Consider the following 20,777-nt stretch of genomic DNA (forward strand, 5'->3'; position numbering starts at 1 on the left):
ACTTTTTTTTGTAAGGGTGCTAGTTTTTATTTTTGTGACAATGTGTGATATAAACTTATTTTGTACATTATTGTTAATATAACATTATTATTTTATTACATGTACTATACCGTACTGTAACTATGTAGAAAATATATTTCGTAATCTATAAAACTTGTGTTTGATTACATTGGCTTATATTATAGAAATTAATTGGAATTCCTCTGTCGTAAAAATAGTAATATATATTTGTTTATTTTTGACGTAAAGTATTTATTTACATAAAATATATGTATTAAGTACATATATATATTAAATACTGCTATAACATACGCTGGTGTTGGCGGAGCACTAGTGGAAGTTTATTGGGTAAGTTGCCAATCAGCGCATTGTAGCGAATTCACAAGAAATAGCCCTGATGGTGAAGTTCTTAGCAATGTGGTCTAATTTCTGTTATTAGAAATCTTGTGGACTATATTCCTTTATTTCAAAATTAAAATGTAATAGGTAGGAAAATCAAGTAATTGTTTACCATACATAAATAAATTATTGTCCTACTACTAATTACCTACTATTTTTTTATTCTACCGCTACATTCGGAATAAGGATTTAGGCAAGAAAAATTGGCACGTATCTTGATTAGTGCTCTTTTCATACAATTATACTTATTTACGTTGCTCTGGTAACTTAAAAGATGGCAACACAGCGAAATAAATTCGTCTGGGACTAGCAACATTACATTTTTAGTGTCACATCGACTGCCGTCCGTCAACGTCCACTGACTGTCAAAGTGAGAATATTGACAACTAGCAAACAGGAGCAGCTAAAAATTGTCTAATTTGTATTGTAGTTTTTAGTTTTATTAACTGAATTATTTGGATTAAAATAGTATTATCATGTCTCAATTAAAAGAAAACAACCCTAGAATTAACGCGGAAAAAGTTCCTCTAGAAACAGACCAAGGAATTTTGGAAAGTGAAGAAAGAAAATGGGGCCTCCCATTAAAAGAAGTGTATAAACACGGCCTCTCCTTTTACAAAGGTAAGTTCTTTTATTATAATATTTATATAGAATTACATATCTGCTGCAATTAAACCTCATTTTCCGGATATAAAGTTTAAAATATAAGTTTGGATACTGCGTGTTACGCCCAATTTTTTTATTCGAATTTTTAAATGAGAAGAGATGACTCCCAATTACATATACAAAACAGATTCCTATATTTCTATATTCCGAATGAATATTAGAAAGTGTTATATATAATTTAAAAATGGAACGCCAACCATACATCCGTTAAAATCGTATCTAATGTTCCGTAGAAATATAGATCGTTACTATTATCGTTTAGATTGATCGACGCGATAAATAATTCCGTACGTACCGGATCAATTACCTATATCGCAAAAGCGCCATTTGTACTTTTGCCAGTTCTCAATTTGAGGGGAACTTACTATATTCTTGCAAATTTTTACTAATGCTATTTTCACTATAGTGAAACAATTTGAAAAATTAGTTATTAAATAAGTTACTAGTCAGTTTTATTTTATATTTATGGACCCTATTGGGCACAGAAAGCAGAAGTTTTTACATTGTTTACTTCAGTTTTAGTCTGTAATTCATTTCAGTATTCTTTCTTCTTTCTATCTTTGCTCAAACAATTGGAATAAAATTTACCTTAAATTATATTATATATAGACTAATTTTATTCCAATCAGAAAATATATCTCTGTGTAAATATATATATATGTCTGTCTTTTTTTATTTTATATTGAGTTCTATAGTAAATTAAAGACAAATTTAGTGTCTATAGTTATTAATGTTATAACTTTATAATTAAAGAAGAGAAATTTGGAATTTCTCTTCTTCAATTATCTTTCTCAAAGATAAAAAAATATAAATAATTATCTCGAAAGATAAAATTAATATATAGATTAAATTATAGCAAAAGTTATTTTGTTTTCCAAATAATCTCTCATTTGAATAGTGAATTTGACTTATTTTAGTTGAAATTTCCATTTTCCATCTAGTATTTTATGCATTTCTATCTTTTAATGGGTTATAATGGAATGATATTGCCTTGATGATTAATGACTTTTTAAAGAATGCTAATAGAACAGTGCACTCAGCTGCCCTAATGATGTATGCTGGCAGGGTGCAGTGAAGAATGATAGATTGAGCATCAAGGCTGGTCAGTTAGCATAGTATCACATTCATTCATCAAAAATACTGTGATGGTTTTCTCAGGGCACTACATGAAGGTCAATCTGATATTATACATCCCTAGCAATGGGACCACCTTTCCCTTTTAATAACAATCCTGTCCAGCCCTCCCCAATGAGAGATATCATTATGAAAAAAAACATATTATGATTTCAGAAAAGGAAGGAAAGGCTCTACATTTAAGCTATGAGGACAGGTTAAAGCTAGTGGCTTACACACAGCAAGCTGCACATGGACCCTTAGATCCAAATTCAGCTCCTCCACTGGGAGTTCTGGATGTGATAGGAAGAGACAGACGAGCAGCTTGGCAAGCACTGGGTCAAATGTCACAAATACAAGCTATGGCTGGCTTTGTTCATACTTTAGACAGGTAAATACATTTTTTAGTGGATGATAATAGAATGATTCCACCCGCCTGCACTTATTGGGCACCAGTTGAGGATGATGGGATGAACATGAAGTCAGGTCACTTAGCACATCATGATAAATTCACAGGAAATTTATCACAGTGGTTTCCAGGGGGAACCGCATGCAGTTCAACCTGACAGGGTACATTTCTAGCAAAGGGTCGTTAATCCACATTCTCTCCTGGTAAGTAGATTTCTTCTGGGAAAGCATGTTACATCCTATTATCCTTTATTGCCATCATTTACTAACAGATGAGGAAGACCAAGCATAAACCCATTTATTATAATTAAAAAAATAAACTTTTTCAAATATAGAATGTTGAGTATAGTACAGAATACTGAAATATGACGGCCAATAGGAATCAATGGAAGAAGACATACTATGCCGATACCAAAAAAAGGGATAAAAAACATGATGGAAATGATATAATGATGGTAATAAGCCACTATGCTATATCCAGTGATATAGCATATTACCATAACTTTGACTTCAGCTGAAAGATGTGTTCCAAACTACTGAAAGAAAGAGTGTGTTTCAATTCTATTTCTGACTAAATCTGAAATGATTGAAAATATAAAATGAAATTATTTTTTTATACTGTAGCCATGATTAAATCCACCATGTCAGTTTACTATATCTGTGGTGTTTTATAATGTATATTTTTCATTTACAGATTATGCCCATTGTTCAAACCATACTTTGAGGCTATACAAAAGAACTTAGAGAATATAAAACAACAGGAGTAAGTATATATATTATATATTATAAACTTTACTTGATTTTTAATTTTTATCTCTGTGTTTTTGTGCAGTCTAATATCGGAAATTAGTACAATTACAATTTTTATTATCGCTATTATATTGTATTAATCTTCCCATTATATTTTGTGTTGATCTCATTCTAATTTGTTCACAAAAAAGTGAACATTGTTATTCCGAATCCCAAAAATTAATTGCCTAATTTATATAAATGCACTTCACAATGGCTAGACCTATTTGGTTAATTATGTTTTTATCATTGTTAATTTTCAAGACTAGGTTTGTGCAAAATTAAACATTTAAAATCAAAATACATTTTTACACCATATGTGTCGGTTTCGAAATGACAATTAGGTGTTTTATACATTTCTAACAAAAACAATGAATCATTTATATTATTAATGAAAGTGACACTCTCTCCTATGAAACTAATAACAAATCAAATTCATTATCATCAAGCATTAAACGAAATGTGAGTATGCCAAGTCTCGTTTACCATTCTATTTGTATTTGCAAAATTTGATAAAGTTTATAATGTTATTGCAGACTGAAGAAACTAGAGGAAGAACGAGCTCATGAAGAGTTGCAGAACAGAATACTTATAGAGAGACAAAAACAGCAGAATAATATATTAACAGAGGAGCAACAGGTGTAAGTACAACAATATAAATGATAAAATGATAAGGGTTGAATAATAGCAATTTTAGGAAGACTTTATACAAAGTCTGAGAGTCAAATAAAGATAATAATAAGAAAAAAATATATGTTGAGTTTCTTGCCAGTTATTCTTAACTGAAGTAGTTGCCAAACTGGATGGTAGGAATCGTGATAAGGAATATATCAATCAATCAATCAAAATATCTTTATTCATGTAAGTCTATTACAGTGTCTTATGATATGTCAAATCTATTGTCAGTTCGGAATGATATCAAGTTGAGAAGGACTGACAAGAAACTCAACTCAACAATAATGCATATGATAACAGCAAGCAGTTAACACTCATTTCATTGCTTAATAATATAATTATGCAGTTTTCTTTTGAATGTACCTAATTTTACGTTTCCAGGCAAAGAATAAAAGACGCACTCAACGCTCAAACGTACGAACAATTTCTACAATACGCTCAACAGCAGTTTCCTGGCAATTTCGACCAGCAGGCCATCCTGATCAGACAGCTGCAGGACCAGCATTATCAACAGTACATACAGCAGCTGGCGATGGACCAGAGACTGTCGAATTCCAGTCTTAAGGACGTGGATGAATACGAGAACGAGATAGCCAAAGATTGTGAAAATACGAAAGAGGAAATATTAGAGAATTCCGAATTAAATGAAACAGAAGATGCTGCATTAAATAATAATAAGTGAGTTATTTTTTATAATATTGAATTGCTGCTTGTGCTGACGGTACACTGGCAATGTATCAATGTAGGTCTCTAAATTCAAATTCAAATTAAAAAATAATTTCTTCATGTAGGAAGGACATTTTAGCCGCATATAAACGTAATTTTTTTTATATTACAATATTTTCCCTGACATCCATTTCGATATACAGATTCAATTGAGAAGAATTGGTAAGAAACTCAATAGAATTCCTTTTTAAAAAAAAAAAACAGTTTATTTACAATGTATATTTATATAGTCTAACATTAAATGAAAATCTTGTGCATTAACAACTATTGCAAGCTCCTCATTCAAGTAATAGTTTAGTGAGTAATATGATTTAACAGATGTTTTTAATTTATTTAATTTAAATCAATATTGAATTGCTGTGTTGCACGTGCTGACGGTACACTGGCGATGTACTAGTGTAGGTTACATTGATAGTTACAATAATTTATTTGCTTTCTTTACAGTGCGTGTATACTTGTAATATTTCTGTTATTTCTGTCAACACTCGAGATCCTTCCATAAATTTTTACCTCTCGAGATAACAGATTTGAGTCGAATGTAAAATCAGTCCACGTTACGACTCCGCGTTGAATGTACGCGTTACTAATAAGCCGTGTAACTATATAATAAACGTACTAATGCATAATAAATAGTACAATTATTTCACCGGTATACTCATTACCTACCTATGATAAATAATATGTTATGTAGCGACATCTCGTCACATGATATATATCATTGGTGAGGTGATACCCACCGCGCTACATATGTATTATGTATGTAACTAGGTTGGTGACCGATTAGGTTTGTTGTTTCCACACCAGGTCACTTGTTTAAATGAGCGCATTTACTCCTAAAAACTCTACCTTGAGCGACCGGAATTTTTTTGATTGGTAAACATGGAAGCGTGAAGTTCGGTTTTCGAGCGGACCGTGATTTGCGGAGATATCTTAGAGATAAGATTTGCACTCTTTGTGACGATACTCCTCCGAAACAGCTTGACCGATCGAGACCAAAATTTCATCGAAGGTCGACCGTTGCAAGGAAGATCATGCTCAGTTTATCATTAGCGCAAACACTCTTTCTTAATATATTAAAAAAATATGTGTTTAGCCCCATAATTCATGTTAATTTTCAATGTTATAATATTTTTACTATACTATATTTTATAACTATAATTTAGATCGATGCAGACGACGGAAAAAGTCGATGAAGTCATCGAATATGTTGAGGAGCCTAGAGCGGAAGATGAGTCAGATGGCGATGGTTAGTATATTTTGATATTAAAAAAATAGTTTGTTTATAGTGCGTATGTATAGGTTTGAGATATTAAAACACTATATTGAGTAAATTTTCTTATATTAATTAATATTACCTCGAGTACAATAAAATGATACAGAACTATAGAACGTTTTAACACAAGATGATTAAAAGTAAATAAAACCGCAGGTATAGCTAAAGTAGAAATACAGTATTGAGTGATGTCAGTAAGCAAATAATTACTACGTATAATTCCTTAATAATATAAATTTATTATCTATTAAATAGTGCGGAAAACGTATAGCATAATTGGTACATTTGTAATTAATTGATATTAAAATGATATATATCATTTTGGTGTACATGCACATTATTTTTCGCGTGAAATTCGATTCGAGTATGAAAGAGCCTAGTGTAAGGGCAACTATAGAATAATAAAAACGAGCAACATATAAAATGGGACGTTTTCGGATTCTTGAATAATGAATTTTCGAATTAAGTTTATTTCGCCGTGGCAAAAACATGCATAGTTTTGTTTTGAAGAAATAGACCATTAGTGTAATGGTCAGGGGCGGATCTATCTAAGGCCCCGAGGATATAAAGGACCCCCGCTCCCCACTGAAACGATATTTAGAATATAAAGAAATATCTGGAATGTTAAAATACCTATCATAAGGTTGGCAACCCTGAGACCGATCCACCCATGCGAGTGCTTCTATTGAATTTCTGGTCGCTCGTTTTTGGATCAGTGGAGTCGAGTAATATAATTAGGTAGACCCCTAAGTAACTCCAGCCCAGGCTCCACAAATTCACGATCCGTCCCCGGTAACGGTGCGCAGAGTTCCCGTCGGTGAGCGCGGCGCGGATGTGGACGACGGGCTCGCGCGGCGAGGTGAGCCGGTTCAAGGCGGGCGCGGCGGCGGGCGGCGGCCGCGTGGTGGTCCCGCGCGGCGACACGCTCACCCTGCGCGTGCCCACGCACCCGCGCGCCTCCTGCCTCGCCTGGGAGTTCGCCACCGACGACTACGACCTCGGTACGTGCCGCACTACTCACTGCATCACTTGCGACACTCTCCCAGGGGACTATAGGCCATCGCTAGTAACGTACCATGTCAGGTTGGACTCCACGCGACCCCCCCTGGAAACCATAGTGGCTAATATAAAAAGCTATATATGGATAGTAAGATACAAATAAAAAAATATATATATCTTTATCTACATATATATATATATATAAATTATATATCTATATCTATCTGTAGTCTGTTTTTTAATCTCGGATAACCAAACTATAAAAATGGTAATTTTTCTTCATGGTTGATAATGAAATAGTGCACTCTTCTGCGCTAACGGTTTACGCTGGCGAGGCACCAGTGGAGGATAATAAGATGAATATGAGTCAGGTCAGTTTGCCCATCATAATTAAATAACCAGGAATTAACGACGATGGTTTCCAGAGAAAACCGCATGCAGGTTGACCTAACATGGTATCTTGCTAGCAATGGGGACACTAGACCCCATTGCTAGCAACACACCATGCACAACAATTGCAAATACCTGGCAACTGGTAATGTCAAATTTGTCTCTTGGATTAAAAAACAGACTATATTGAAGAAAGGTCAGTCGGATCAGCTAGTTAACTATTGGTACATGACGATACTGCTCAAATGAAATATGGTATTTGATAATGGCTTCAGAAGATTACGGGGTGGTAGAAATAGAGAATTTCTATCCTGAATTTATTGGTAAATCCTTACTTTCGTTACTAATACTATAAATGTAAAAGTAGGGATATTTGTTACGCTTTCACGCGAAAACTACTAAACCGATCATCATATAATTTTGTACACATGTTCTTGGAGCTATTAGAATGAACATAGGACTTTTTATTAAAAACAAAACAAGTATTTTTTATAAAAAAACAAGATATTAAAATTAACGTTTATTAAAAAATAAAAGAAATAAATTAAATATCAACATTTTGCAACTTCAGTGCCATCTATCAGCCAGTAATGAAGTTATTTAATGGATTCAATGCAAGCGAAGCCGCGGGTAAAGGCTAGTACTATAAAATTACAAATTTGGTTGAGTGAACAGAAAATACGTTGCCTCGATCGAGTGGATTTTAAAGGTACGTTATGAACGTTACGTAGCGATTCAAATTCTGCTCAAGCTCAAGCCGAACGCGCTCTCTGAGTTTTGTTGCTACTTTACTGTATGCGACACTATATTTTTCTCTGTTTTTAATAGTGTTGATGTTTGACAGGTTTTGGCGTGTACTTTGAATGGGGCAAGTCACCGACCACCGAAGTCACTATGCAGCTGTCGGAGAGCGACGAAGAAGAGGACGCTGATGACGATGGATACGACGATGATGGTTCGTGTTATACACAGCATTGTCATTAATTATATTAGTCCTAAGGATATATAAATCTCACCGAAAGTCAGTATTGATAAAGTTAAATAACATTCCCAAAGAAAGAGGGTGCTTAATCATTAGTTTGATATAAAAAAATCTAAATTTATTTTCAAATAGCTACTTTGGAAAATTAGTTATCATGAGTATTCTACATGGTTATATATATTCTGCGTAATATGTCTCGTTATTTACTCCTTTTCCTGACATATTATCCATCACACAGTCTATTACAGATGATCTCGGTGGTCTAGCGGTGTAGCACACTGCTTTATGTCCGATGGTCGCGGGTTCGATTCCTCGCACGGCACAAACATTTTGTATTCTAGTATGTATATATTTGTTTGTATCGGTCTATGTATTTTCAGTTATCTAGTATGTATTAATTTAGGTCTAGAAAAAATTATTATTATTATTCATCTCTTACGTTTATTACATATGAATGTGTTTATAAGATCAGAGGAAGGCCGAAAAAGAGATGGATGGGCTGCGTGAAAGATGATCTGATAAGAAGTAAGTAACGTGATGATTGCGAACAGGGATGAATGGAAGAGAAGAACAATACGCAGCCAAATTATATAATGATAATAATAATCTCAGGACAATTCACACAGCGCCATCTAGACCCAAATTAAGTTTTTTGTTTGTAAATACATACATATTATGTATATATAGAGAAAACACCCAGACCGATACAAACAACCATTCTCATGAATAGAAATGTTCGTGCCGTGCGAGAAATCGAACCCGCGACCATCGGTCGTAAAGCGGTGTGATTGACCGCTAGACCACCGAGGTCGTCAAATCGATGATGATGTGTATATTTGCGCGTGGTGTACAGAGTACGGGGAGCAGGCGGCCGGGGACCCGGAGCGGGGCGCGGGGGGCGCGGGGGGGGCGGGGGCGGCGGGCGGGGCGGGGGGCGCGCGGCCGCTGCTCAGCCTCGTCGTCTCCATCTACCGCCGCGACTGCCACACAGAGGTGACTACCCTCTCTATATTATTACGGCCAACGTGTCTGCTTAGGGGGGAAAGGTTTTGTTCATAATGTGGACTGATGATCTCAGTGCTAGCAATGTACCATGTCAGATTAACCTCCACGCGGTTTCCCCTCGTGATAAATTACTGGTGAATTTGTCACGATGAGCTGACTCACCTGACCTCGTGCTCATCTTATCTTCTTCCATCGGTGCCCCGCCAGCATGGTGCACCCGTCTGGACGGGTGCACCATTCCATTATCATCCATAAAAAAAACATGTATGCTTACTGTACACATGCAATTTCACCTCAATTTTTTTCTGTCTACTCTAATGCTGTCGGCCGCAGCTGGCCTTTACAGCTTCACCGGACGATAGGGTGCGAGTGCAGATGACACGCCAAACCCGCGGAAGAACTTATGTAGCGGCTGAATACCAATTCCCGCCCGACGGATAAGACTAGTTTGAGGGCACCGCTAGGGGTTCGAATCTCAGCTCAAACCGTCGTAATTTCGATCTCCGTTTGAATGGACTGGGGTCAATCAGAGGGGTAATGCAAAGCCCCTTTATTATACATTTCTATAGCATTATCAGTATTAAAGTAATATTCGAACCCGGTTTTATTTAATTAAACTCCTAATCAAGCACTAGCATCTATTATTATCACGAAAATGTAGACTTAAAGTCTCACATTAGTAACCCGCCCGATTAACACTATATTTTTAGATTTTGTCAAATGGGAGGAAACATCACTACATCTCGTATGTGTTTGTAGCCCACTGATACATAAACAAAATATCTTTTTGAAAGTTTGCACTCTATCCTGTGGATATAAAAATCGTCGCTCCTAAGAATATCCTTCGATTCTTGTCTAGGCAGCGAACACTAAATAAGAGCGAGCACGATAGATCTATGCAGATCGCAGGACTACGGGTACAACCAAAACCAAGTAATAGTCCAAAAAAATACTCCGCCTCAGAGTACGATTCCACCGTTACCTGAGTGTTTTTAGTCCTAGAGTCAATACCAGGACGAAAGGACTAATCCCTCGGGGCTAACTCCGAAAATCTTCACCCCGCCAGGAGTTTGATTTTTCAGTGAAATTAACATGACGGTTGACACCGTCAAATATTAATTCCTGAGATGACGGCTCAAATAAAATTTAAAATTAATTGCCCTTGTATTTTAATATTACAGGTGTATGCTGGCTCCCACAGATATCCAGGTGAAGGCGTGTATTTACTTAAATTCGATAACAGCTACAGCCTCTGGCGGTCAAAAACTTTATATTATAAAATATACTACACTCAGTAAAAAATTATGCTAAGCAAACATAGGTACATGACAGATTATAATAAATGTAATAATTGATGTACGTGTAAATGTTACACCGTTAGAGTCGTGGTCTAGGGTGCATAGGACCCTCAAAACTTGCCTTTTTAAGTAATCCACTCGCCCTATATATCTTGCGGCTCATGGGTGCATGGGCGGCGGTAATCACTTACACCAAATTGCAAATTTGGGAATTGCAAGTGCATTGCCGCCTTTTAAGAAGGAATAAGCTATTTTCTTTTCTCGTATTTTAGTTTAGTAGGTCCAATGACCATTAATTTACTGCCAAGGAACTCTTTATGTAGGAGATACGGTACGATATATATCGTTTTGAGGATATTTTTTGAGCGATCTGGCTAATATTGCATTTGAATAAGTTACACGGAAAGTCGTAAAAAGAACAATTTTATTTTCCCATACAAACTGTTCACACCTGTCAAACAGGGAGCGTTCACAAATGTATTGCGTAACCAAACTTCAAAAAACCTTTGCCATAATTTAATTCTGAGGCGGAATGGAGTTCGGTGGGGTCAGTACTACATTCTAAATTAGTGGAAACATCGCAACTTGTGTGGGGCAAATGGAACTTTTTTTATATGGAATAACGGGTACCCAGGGCAAGATTTAGGGGTCCAATGGGCCTCAGACCGGTGTCGTCAGTATTTACTTTACTATTATTTTATTTAATTAACTAGATCATAATATAATGTGCAATGTTCTTTAAAATTAATTATATATGTACTTTATTATAATGGAGATTATTATCTTCAGATAAGTCCAATGATACGAAATATATTGATGTACATGTAAATTATGTGTATAGTAAAAAATATATATGTAATTACAATAAAAATGTTTTATTCATTCCCCTATTGTATCAATTCATCTCTATTTCATGAGGCTACGAAAGAAACAGAAATAGAAATAATAATTATTCAAATATTATAAGCAGTTTAAATTACCACCTTCAAGGGATTGAATACCATTCCTTGGGGCTTCTTGCCCGGACAAGACACTAGGACCTTATCTGATAAGGAAATCTGCACCAGAGGGCGATGGGGATTGTTAGTAATGCAGACTATTGACCCTAGTGCTAAAATGTACCATGTTATACCGCTTATGAACTTTTGACGACCTCGGTGGTCTAGCGGTCTAGCATACCGCTTTATGACCGATGGTCGCGGGTTCGATTCCTCGCACGACACAAACATTTGTATTCATGAGTATGATTGTTTGTATCGGTCTGAGTATTTTCTATGTATAATATGTATGTATTTAGGAAAAAAAAAATATCTATGTATTTGTATCAGTTGTCTAGGACCCATAACACAAGCTTTAGCTAGCTTAACTTGGGTCTAGATGGCGCTGTGTGAATTGTCCTGAGATTATTATTATTATTATTATGAACGTAAAATTTTTTATACTTTATTTTTTTAAAATTACTCCTTAAAGTTACTTCTTATTACATCAGCTACCTGTCAAAATCGGTTCAGCCATTGCAGAGATTAGGCGGAACAAACACACAGACATACAAAAATTGTAAAAAATGTCATTTTGATATATATGCCCTATTTATATTCATATGCATGTACATATTAAAAACCGGTTATCTCAGTATTACAAACAGACAATCCAATTTTATTTATATGTACAGATAAATGTACCTATCCATGCGGCTGATTTCTTACAAACTCTACTTTGGTAAGATTTACCGAGTTAAAGATAGTATCAACGTATAAAAACAATTCTTTAAGGTATTTATTTACATTTAATCTTAATCATCAATAAATTAAAGTTAAATTATTATCACACTACACGTTGTGACTTATTCAGTCTTGTCGGATTCCACTTCGGGCTTGGACTCTTCTTTCTCTACCTCGTCTGCTTTAGTCTCGTTTTCTATTCTCTTTACTTCTTCTACGTTACTTTTTACTTCTTCTATGCCCCTATTGCCGTCACTATGCTCTGTAAATAAAAAGCACTTATAAATAATTGTTATGAGATTCGTATTCAACATCACTAACAAACCAATAGAAACGAAACGGAATAAATTGTAATATATACTTTTGATTATGCACAGTTGCAATTGCTAATAATGGTTTATAGAAAATCCTAAAACCTATCAATTTTTAATCTGATACAATTGCAATAACAAGGCTCTGAAGGTATCGTATCATACAGAGCAGTCTAGTTAGGTGAAAGGGATTGTTAGTAATGTGGACTAACAACCCTACTGCTAGCAATATACTATATCAGGGTAACCTCGCGGTTCCCCCGGAAACCATCGTGGTCCGTATATAATTGCAAAATTGTAGATATTAATCTGTTTAAAATGAGAATTGTTAGTAATTATTAATCTGTTTAAATAATTAGGGCCTGCAATAGCGTCGAAATATATTCAGTTATAGTCGATAGTCATTTTGAAATAAGTGTTCCGTCAACTGTCTCATTCAAAGCGTAATATTAAAAAACTAGCTGTGCCCGCGGATTCACCCCGTGTAATTTACAGCCTTTGTGGTATTCTGATGTATAAGCTATATTACTGTAAAGTTTCATTAAAATCTATTCAATAGTTTTTGCGTGAAAGAGTAACAAACATCAATTCCTCCATCTTTCCATCCATACTCATGAACTTTCGCGGTCATAATATTAGTAATATAAGAGTTAGTGTCTCATTAGTAACTATTATCAGTATAATTGTATTTAAGTACAATATTATTATAACATATGTCAGTCAGTTTAGAAAGCTATACAGATATTAGTCTTAGTAGAAAAATGTACAAGTCGAGATTCTTGCCAGTTCTGAACTGACGAAGATAGCTGTACTGGTCGGTAGCGATAAATATAAAAAAAATTACTAAAATAAGAGATTATAAAAAAAGATATGTAATAATAATATAAGTATTATAGTAGTCTTATTACTTGTCAGTCAATTTACTCATGGCAGTAAAGGTGGGTGAAAATATTATGTTATAGATATACATGTTTTTTATACATGAGTAGAAGTTTAAAAATAAAAATAGATTATTTTATATGTAATAAAAATCATCGGCAAATATTTAAAAATACAACAAATATTAGATACAGTAGCATCATCATCTTCCCTATCCCATTTATTTGGAGTCGGCGTAATATGGTAAAAATAAATTAGAAATAAAGTATATTCCTGCCATATACTAAAAGAAGAATCAATCACTCGGGAGCAGAAGTTACGAAAAAGAAACAAAATAACCTACATATTTCTAAAATTATGAATGATTCAACTAAAATAAATACTGGAGATAGATCTGCTATTGAGTATCGACTTATCGAGATACCATCAATAGAATAGCAGTCGGGACCTTATTGAAAATTGTTATAAAACAAGATATTGGCACTGTGCAGATGAAGCTATGCTATGGGCTGTTTGCTTCTAACGTTTTAATTATCTATCTAACAATTAGATTTCATTTCAGATACGTAATCTTTTATAATAGGCACTTATATGTTTAGAGTACTATGTACTATTTCTTAAAAACATATTAGATTTTTATAAACTTTTAACATAATTTTCATTTATATGTCATATAACTTGGGTTATTATTTAAACACGCAATATTATTTAATAAGATCTTATCAAGATTTGTTCGTAATTTTGAGGGGTACTTAAAGATACGAATAAACCGTGGTAAGATTACGTTTTTTTTTTCAAATAAAATATTCCAGTTGATCGCTCTTCTGTTTTTTAACTCAAAAAGAATTAATCATGTTAAGATGTCCCTCTCTAATTTTAGAGATTTTTTTAAAATTAATTGCTATTTATCAGTTATTCGTGGCAAGATTCCGATAATTTTGATGTTTTAATGAAACTTCTGTTTTAGAACTTAAAAATATGTATGAAAACGTAGTATGATTAAGTTATATCTCACTCAAGAAGAACTTCTTGAGTTCGTGAAGCTAATATAAGCTAATATTTCATTATTCCCTAATATTACGAGCTATTTGTAACCGCCACAAGTTCACAACAAATTGCCTGTAGTTAAACAAAGCTTTAACACAAAACGACACAAAACATTGATTTGTTCCCCATTGTCCAAGGTACCTGAAGATTAGTGCCTAGTGTGTTTATAGCGCTGTTGACGGCTGTTGATATTGTGCCAGTAGTTCCATTTATAGAAGCTGATATTGTACCTATGAGACTGTTCACGAAATTGCTCCATGCTGTCACTGAAGGAATTAAAATTTATAGGTGGTTTACATAATGTTATATATATACATATATATACTGAAAATTGTAAAGAAATAAAGAAGTTATAAGAATATGAACGAAATATAAAGATCACATTCCAATAAAATAATATGACTATGTATAATATTATACATAAAAAAATTAAGTGAGTCGTTACTTAAAAAAATAGAAAGTAGAGTAGTAGTACATAGATAATGTTAAACGAGGAATACTGTAAATATCTTCAATAGTAGATAAATAGAAATATATATAAAATGAAATAATGAATCTCGAAATTGGCTTTCTTTTGTATGATTATTTTGCTCTTCGTATTTATCTATGGCAAGATTGTAAAAAAAAATACGCCCAGCGATATGCTGTTACTTTACTACTTAGAATTATTGTAATTACAGTGTTAATATTTACCTTTGTTTGAGCCACCGTGTCCGCCGTGTCCACCGTGACCCCCGTGTCCGCCATATCCGTACCCACCGTGCAGGAAAAGCCCACCCTTAACATCTTCAGTCGCCTGGCCCTCCAGTGTGTCTCTAGGTCTCTCTGGGCTTGTGAGTTTATGCACAGCACCAGATATACCCTTCACAATTGGATTATTCTGAATAATCTTCTTTATTGGCCCGTCGACCGACTGCTGTGGTGGCTTCTCAGGAGTAGACTGTTCAGGTTTCGATTCAGCGGGTGCTGGTACAGCATTGCTGCCTTCCTGCTGGGTGGATTCAGTCGGTTTCGCCGCTGGAGGCTGTTGCGCTCCAGGCCTGTTCGGCTGTATTAAGTTTACTACTCCTTGAACGATGGGATTGTTTTGAATCGCTTGCGCGATAGGTCCACTGGCTGGGGCAGGTTGGTCATTTTGTGTATTTTGTGCTCCTTGATTTTGACCCAGGTTCCATATATTCTGTAAAGAGTTTTGAATACCTTGCCATATAGGTAGACCTGGTCTGGACGTGGTAGCACTCGGTTCATCGGACTGTCCAGCAGGGGTGGAAGGGGTTTGGACGAATATGTTTTGTATTCCACTTCCTATTCCAGAAATAATACTGCCGGCGCCAGCATTTGTGTTATTGCTGGAATTTCCTTGTTGAATTGTTGTAATATAATTTTGCCAAGCGCTGGTCACATTCGATAAACTTTGAGATACAGTATTTTGGAAGTTTTGTAATGCCTGGACAAAGGGATTGTTTGCTGCACCTGATGCTGATCCATCTGTTGTCGCTCCACCTTCTCCTGGTTTATCACCGTCAGCCTTTACAGTACCAGAACTATAGACCTCATCAGTCAAAGCTTTGATTCCACTCTTGAAGCTATTCTCTAAAGTTTTCAGACCAAGTTCAACGTTAGTTATTGCTTTTATTTGCCCTGACTCATTTTCATCTTGGTTTTTATTCCAAATAGACTGAACTGTGTTATTCAGTTTTTCAATTTGGCTCGTGAAGCTGTTTTGTAGATTTTCGAGACTACTCTGTATAGAGTTCACTTGTTCATTATTTGCAATCCAATCAGCAACACCTTGGAATCCTTGTTTTAAAGCTGCTTGCGTGTTATCAATGCTTTCCTTCAATTTAGGTACTTTTTCTTCAAAGTGTTCGGGATTTTGTGTGTCATGTTCCTGACGTTGCGGCAGCCCTGGATTGTTGAGGTCAACTTCCACTCTCTTGATATCAGAACTGTCTTCACTTTTTTGTTCTTCATCAGTTTTCACGCCGTCACTTTCCAATACCGATTTAACGTTTTCAACGACAACTTTAACGGGAATATCGTCTAATTTGACACGGAGATTATTTTCTATTTCGTTAACGGCAATCTTCTGATCGGTCGATTCTTCACTAATAGGGCCATTGTCAACGGGCACAACATCTTCTTTCGCAGCTTCCTGTGCTACAATGGCGAGTTTTTTCTCTAAATCTCGAACATCGAGCGCGGGCAGCTTGGCCGCGAATGCGATCGAAAGAAATGTAAACAAAAATAGTGGATGCACGTACAGCCTCATGGTCGTCGGCGCGTTATACTAACCAGACGGGTGATGGTCTACATTTATAAGGACGGACTAACGGTGCCCGGCCCCGCATACGTAGCGTGTTTACGCTAACTGCTCGCTTAACATTGTCATTATGTACTTAAGGTGTCTAGGTGTCTTTTTGCAAATTAACTGTTAATGAACGTTGATTGCGTGCCGTGTAATTTATCTATTTTTATAGGGGTCAGTGGCACTAACAACTTTCAGTTTGCCAAATTAAATTATTTATTTATTAATCTCTTTTTGATTCAACAGTTTTCAATTAAACTGTGTTTACATATTTTTTGGGTGTATATTATGAAATGTTGCTAATTATGGGTGATTTCAGTACCAAATCCTCTCCATTGAGAAAAACGAGTTCTTTTCATGTAGATTCCATATAGGTAGGTAGTGTTTTTGTAATAATCTACATTGATTTAAAATTAATATACGATATGTATAAATTACACCGGGCATTGATCAATTGAAAGTGGAATAAATAAATACTTTTTATTTTATTACTCCATACAAGGAGAAGATTTTTAACTCGACTCTATTTTTTGTTAGTGGTTTAAATTTTTATTTTTTTTAGTATTATATATAATAATATTTTTAATATTATTTGCCGGTGCGAATCTTCTGCACATGTATTTTTATAAATTAAATAACTATTGTTTATCTTAATATGATATTTTTTCCGTCAAATGTCCAGTAAAAAATAAGTGAAAGTCCAATGATTCGTTTAACTAATGACAGTTATTGTAAAACATTTACTCAACGGTTATAAGATATCTGCCTATGCTAATTTTGCTAGTCTGGCATTGTTTGCATTGCTGCGTGTCGGTCAGGAGGTTAATAAGATAATATGTCACTTATGGTGTTTCAGAAAGCAATCTTTTTTATGGTTTCGCCTATATATTTTTATAGATATTTAAAGATATTGCTTTTCTGTATGTATGTGCATTTATTTTCTACCGCATGTAATGAAATGAAATGAAATGTAGATGCTTAAATACACTCATACCTACAATTACAGTAAACTTAACATCGACTGAATGGTAAGAGGACTATACAAGAGGTAAGAGGATTTTTTTGTAAATGTAGCAATGTTTAAAATTTTTTGTTATTGTTTTGTGTGTAAAATTTCGAAAAAAAATCATTTTACTATTTATAGTGTTTTAAAAAAGTAAAACGTGCATGTGCGTGCGTGTGTAGGAGTGCGTGTGTGCGTATGTGTGTCAAAGCATACACCGAATAGGTATATCACGGTGAGTGTTCTGAGGAATCGTTCGGATTAATACCAGCTACGCCTGCTGAGTTTCACCACCGTACTTTCCACCAGAAACTAAAATACCATCCTGATCATCTGCATGAATAGTGATCCACAGTGCAGTTTTCTTGAAAGTTTTTGCTACTCATAACCACATAGTGGAATCACCTTCCAGCAATGGTATTTCCGAATCGATACGATATTAAAAAATTAAAGAAAAGAGCTCATTCCTTCTTAAAAGGCCGGCGACGCACTTGCAATTACCCTGTTGTTGCGTGTGTTAATAGGTGGCGGTAATCACTTACCATCAAGTGAGCCACAATCTCGTTTGTCCATGTGCTTAAAAAAACCTTCCTACCTTTTATACCGATTGTTTTCTAACGCCATAATCTTTATATTACGTTTTCTCTAATAGCTGAATACTCATTTTATCTCGCTAAGGAACATGTCTCATTTTTTTACAAATGGCGAGTGGTTGGCCACCAATCGACTTCGCTAACGGTTTGAGCTGGCGGGGCGCCAGAGCAGGAAGATAAGATGAGCATGAGGTCAGGTCAGTTAGTCTACTGTGATGATTTTACCAAGTATTAAACGCGATGGTTTCCAAGGGGAACCGCGTGGAGGTCGATCTTGTACGTAGCTAGCAACGGGCTACTAGTCCCCATTACTAACAATCCCTCTACCCTGAACATTGATACTGATCCATCGCCTATGTTTATAGGCTATGGATACAGTCCCTTTTATATTTATGTTGTTGCTGTTGTTGTTGTTGTTTAGGAAAAAAGTATTTATGTCAGCCAGATTCGAACACCAGACCTTTGGGATTTATAATTTCGGTAATAAATCACAAGGCCACAAGAAGTATGTGTGCATATATTTATATATATTACATAAATATTGTCATATTTATCTGTTCGTTGACAACATTTCCAAAAGTAAATGAACCCATCACTTTCTACTAAAGCAGTGATTCTCAACCTTTCTTTAATCGGGGACCACTAGATTTATTTGTTTATACATTGTATTAAAAAAATTGGTAAAATTTATATACTTCCATACTTATACTAATATCCATATTAATATTATAAGCGAATGTATGTCAGTGTTTATATTGCTTATTCAGTACTACACGGATCATAATGAAACTTGAGATTAAGATAGATTACATCACGACAAAAAATATTAAACAAAAAAAAAAACTTGACGTTTATAAGCGGCTAAAATGTCCTACATGAATAATAATTATTTTTGTTTTTATTTTATTTTACAAATTATAAGTAATTATTATACCTTAATAATAATATTTATATACACGAAAGTTTGTAAGTATGGATGTTTGTTACTCTTTCATGAAAAAATGAAACTTTACAGTAATATTGCTTCAGATCAGCATCAGAATAACATATAGGCTATATTTTTTATTGAAACTTATATATTGAAATTTAACGCTCGTGAAACCGTGGGCACAGCTAGTGTATATGTAAATAAACTTTAGTCTAAAGAACTATAGTCGTGTCATATTGTAACACGAAGCACTATCCGATTATCCTAATAATATATGTGGTCGGAATAGCAAATAATCTGAATCTCAGGTGGGCACCTCGGCCTCAGTTGGCACCTATATTAACCGGTACCTAACCGTCACCTACATACATGAACAGCACTACGGACATCATGTTATTATGTGACATCCAAGATACCACTCATGCGTTGACATTACAGAGGACAGGTCATGCGTCTAGGAGCAGAAATACGGTCCGCAAAAGATTACTAGACAAATCTTGTAATCCTTTGCGGACCGTATTTTGTTTAACCGGACCACTGGTTGGGAAGCCCTGCACTCAAGGTAAGCTATGCAATGACAGTTCACTTTCTCTCATGATTATCCAGTACATGCTAATATGTTGTTCCGTAGTTCAGGAATTGAAGAAAGTCCTATTGTATTCAAAAACGAAAGCAACAAGGACCAAAGGTGACAATCAGCTGACCGAGTGATACCTAAGTATTTACATATACTTTTGCGGGAACATCAAAGGAAAAGAGCAGCTCACAATCAGAGATTTTTTTCGAAGTATTCTATTGTTATTGGCTGCAGCTTTACAGCTTCACCGGACCATAGCAGATGGCACTCGAAACCCGCGGAAGGACTTCTGGAACGGATGAAGGTCAACTCCTTTGGAAGGACCAAATAGATTTGATATAGTCCGTGGGGTAGAAGTTCGATCCTCAGCGTAGGTCGTCGTAATTTCGATTACCATTGGAAGGATGAAATGAAATGAAATGAAATAATTTATTTGCGAAATATTGGTACAGTATTATAATTAATATGATGTTACATGAAATTGATTGTTCAGCAATATTTACCATACAGGCATGCAAATTACGTGAAGGTGTTCGGACGTGTGTGTTTGATGGCATGCCTCCTTACCAGTGGCGTAGCTACCTAGGGGCTAGGCGGGGCAGTACTCCGGGGCCCTCAAGCTTAGGGAACCCTCGAACCCTTACTAGAAAATCTCGATCGAACTGAACTTTTGAAAATTTCTCACAT

At 35.2% G+C, this 20,777-nt stretch overlaps 2 protein-coding genes across 3 annotated transcripts; one reads left to right on the top strand and one right to left on the bottom strand.

Moving 5' to 3' along the window:
- Positions 1-752: 752 nt before the first annotated feature.
- Positions 753-10,975, top strand: LOC131855596 (Golgi resident protein GCP60). Of its 2 annotated transcripts, XM_059206880.1 has the most exons (10): positions 753-1,020; positions 2,356-2,569; positions 3,281-3,349; positions 3,912-4,016; positions 4,432-4,728; positions 5,940-6,022; positions 6,856-7,050; positions 8,283-8,393; positions 9,274-9,413; positions 10,607-10,975. In XM_059206880.1, exons 1-10 carry the CDS (start codon positions 876-878, stop codon positions 10,721-10,723), a joined length of 1,476 nt encoding a protein of 491 aa, XP_059062863.1. In that variant the 5' UTR covers positions 753-875; the 3' UTR covers positions 10,724-10,975. The 2 variants fall into 2 exon arrangements, with proteins under 2 accessions (XP_059062863.1, XP_059062864.1); XM_059206881.1 differs by lacking the exon at positions 9,274-9,413 and having other exon boundaries at positions 10,607-10,733.
- Positions 10,976-12,500: 1,525 nt separating this feature from the next.
- On the bottom strand, positions 12,501-16,990 carry LOC131855616 (uncharacterized). The gene is made up of 2 exons (XM_059206906.1): positions 15,375-16,990; positions 12,501-12,706 (listed from the first exon to the last, which is right to left on the bottom strand). Exons 1-2 carry the CDS (start codon positions 16,951-16,953, stop codon positions 12,567-12,569), a joined length of 1,719 nt encoding a protein of 572 aa, XP_059062889.1. The 5' UTR covers positions 16,954-16,990; the 3' UTR covers positions 12,501-12,566.
- Positions 16,991-20,777: the final 3,787 nt, after the last annotated feature.

Source organism: Achroia grisella, unplaced genomic scaffold (genome assembly GCF_030625045.1).
Source record: "Achroia grisella isolate CSIRO2021 unplaced genomic scaffold, CSIRO_AGI_Agris_v1 utg146, whole genome shotgun sequence".
In the NCBI taxonomy this organism is placed as follows: domain Eukaryota; kingdom Metazoa; phylum Arthropoda; class Insecta; order Lepidoptera; family Pyralidae; genus Achroia; species Achroia grisella.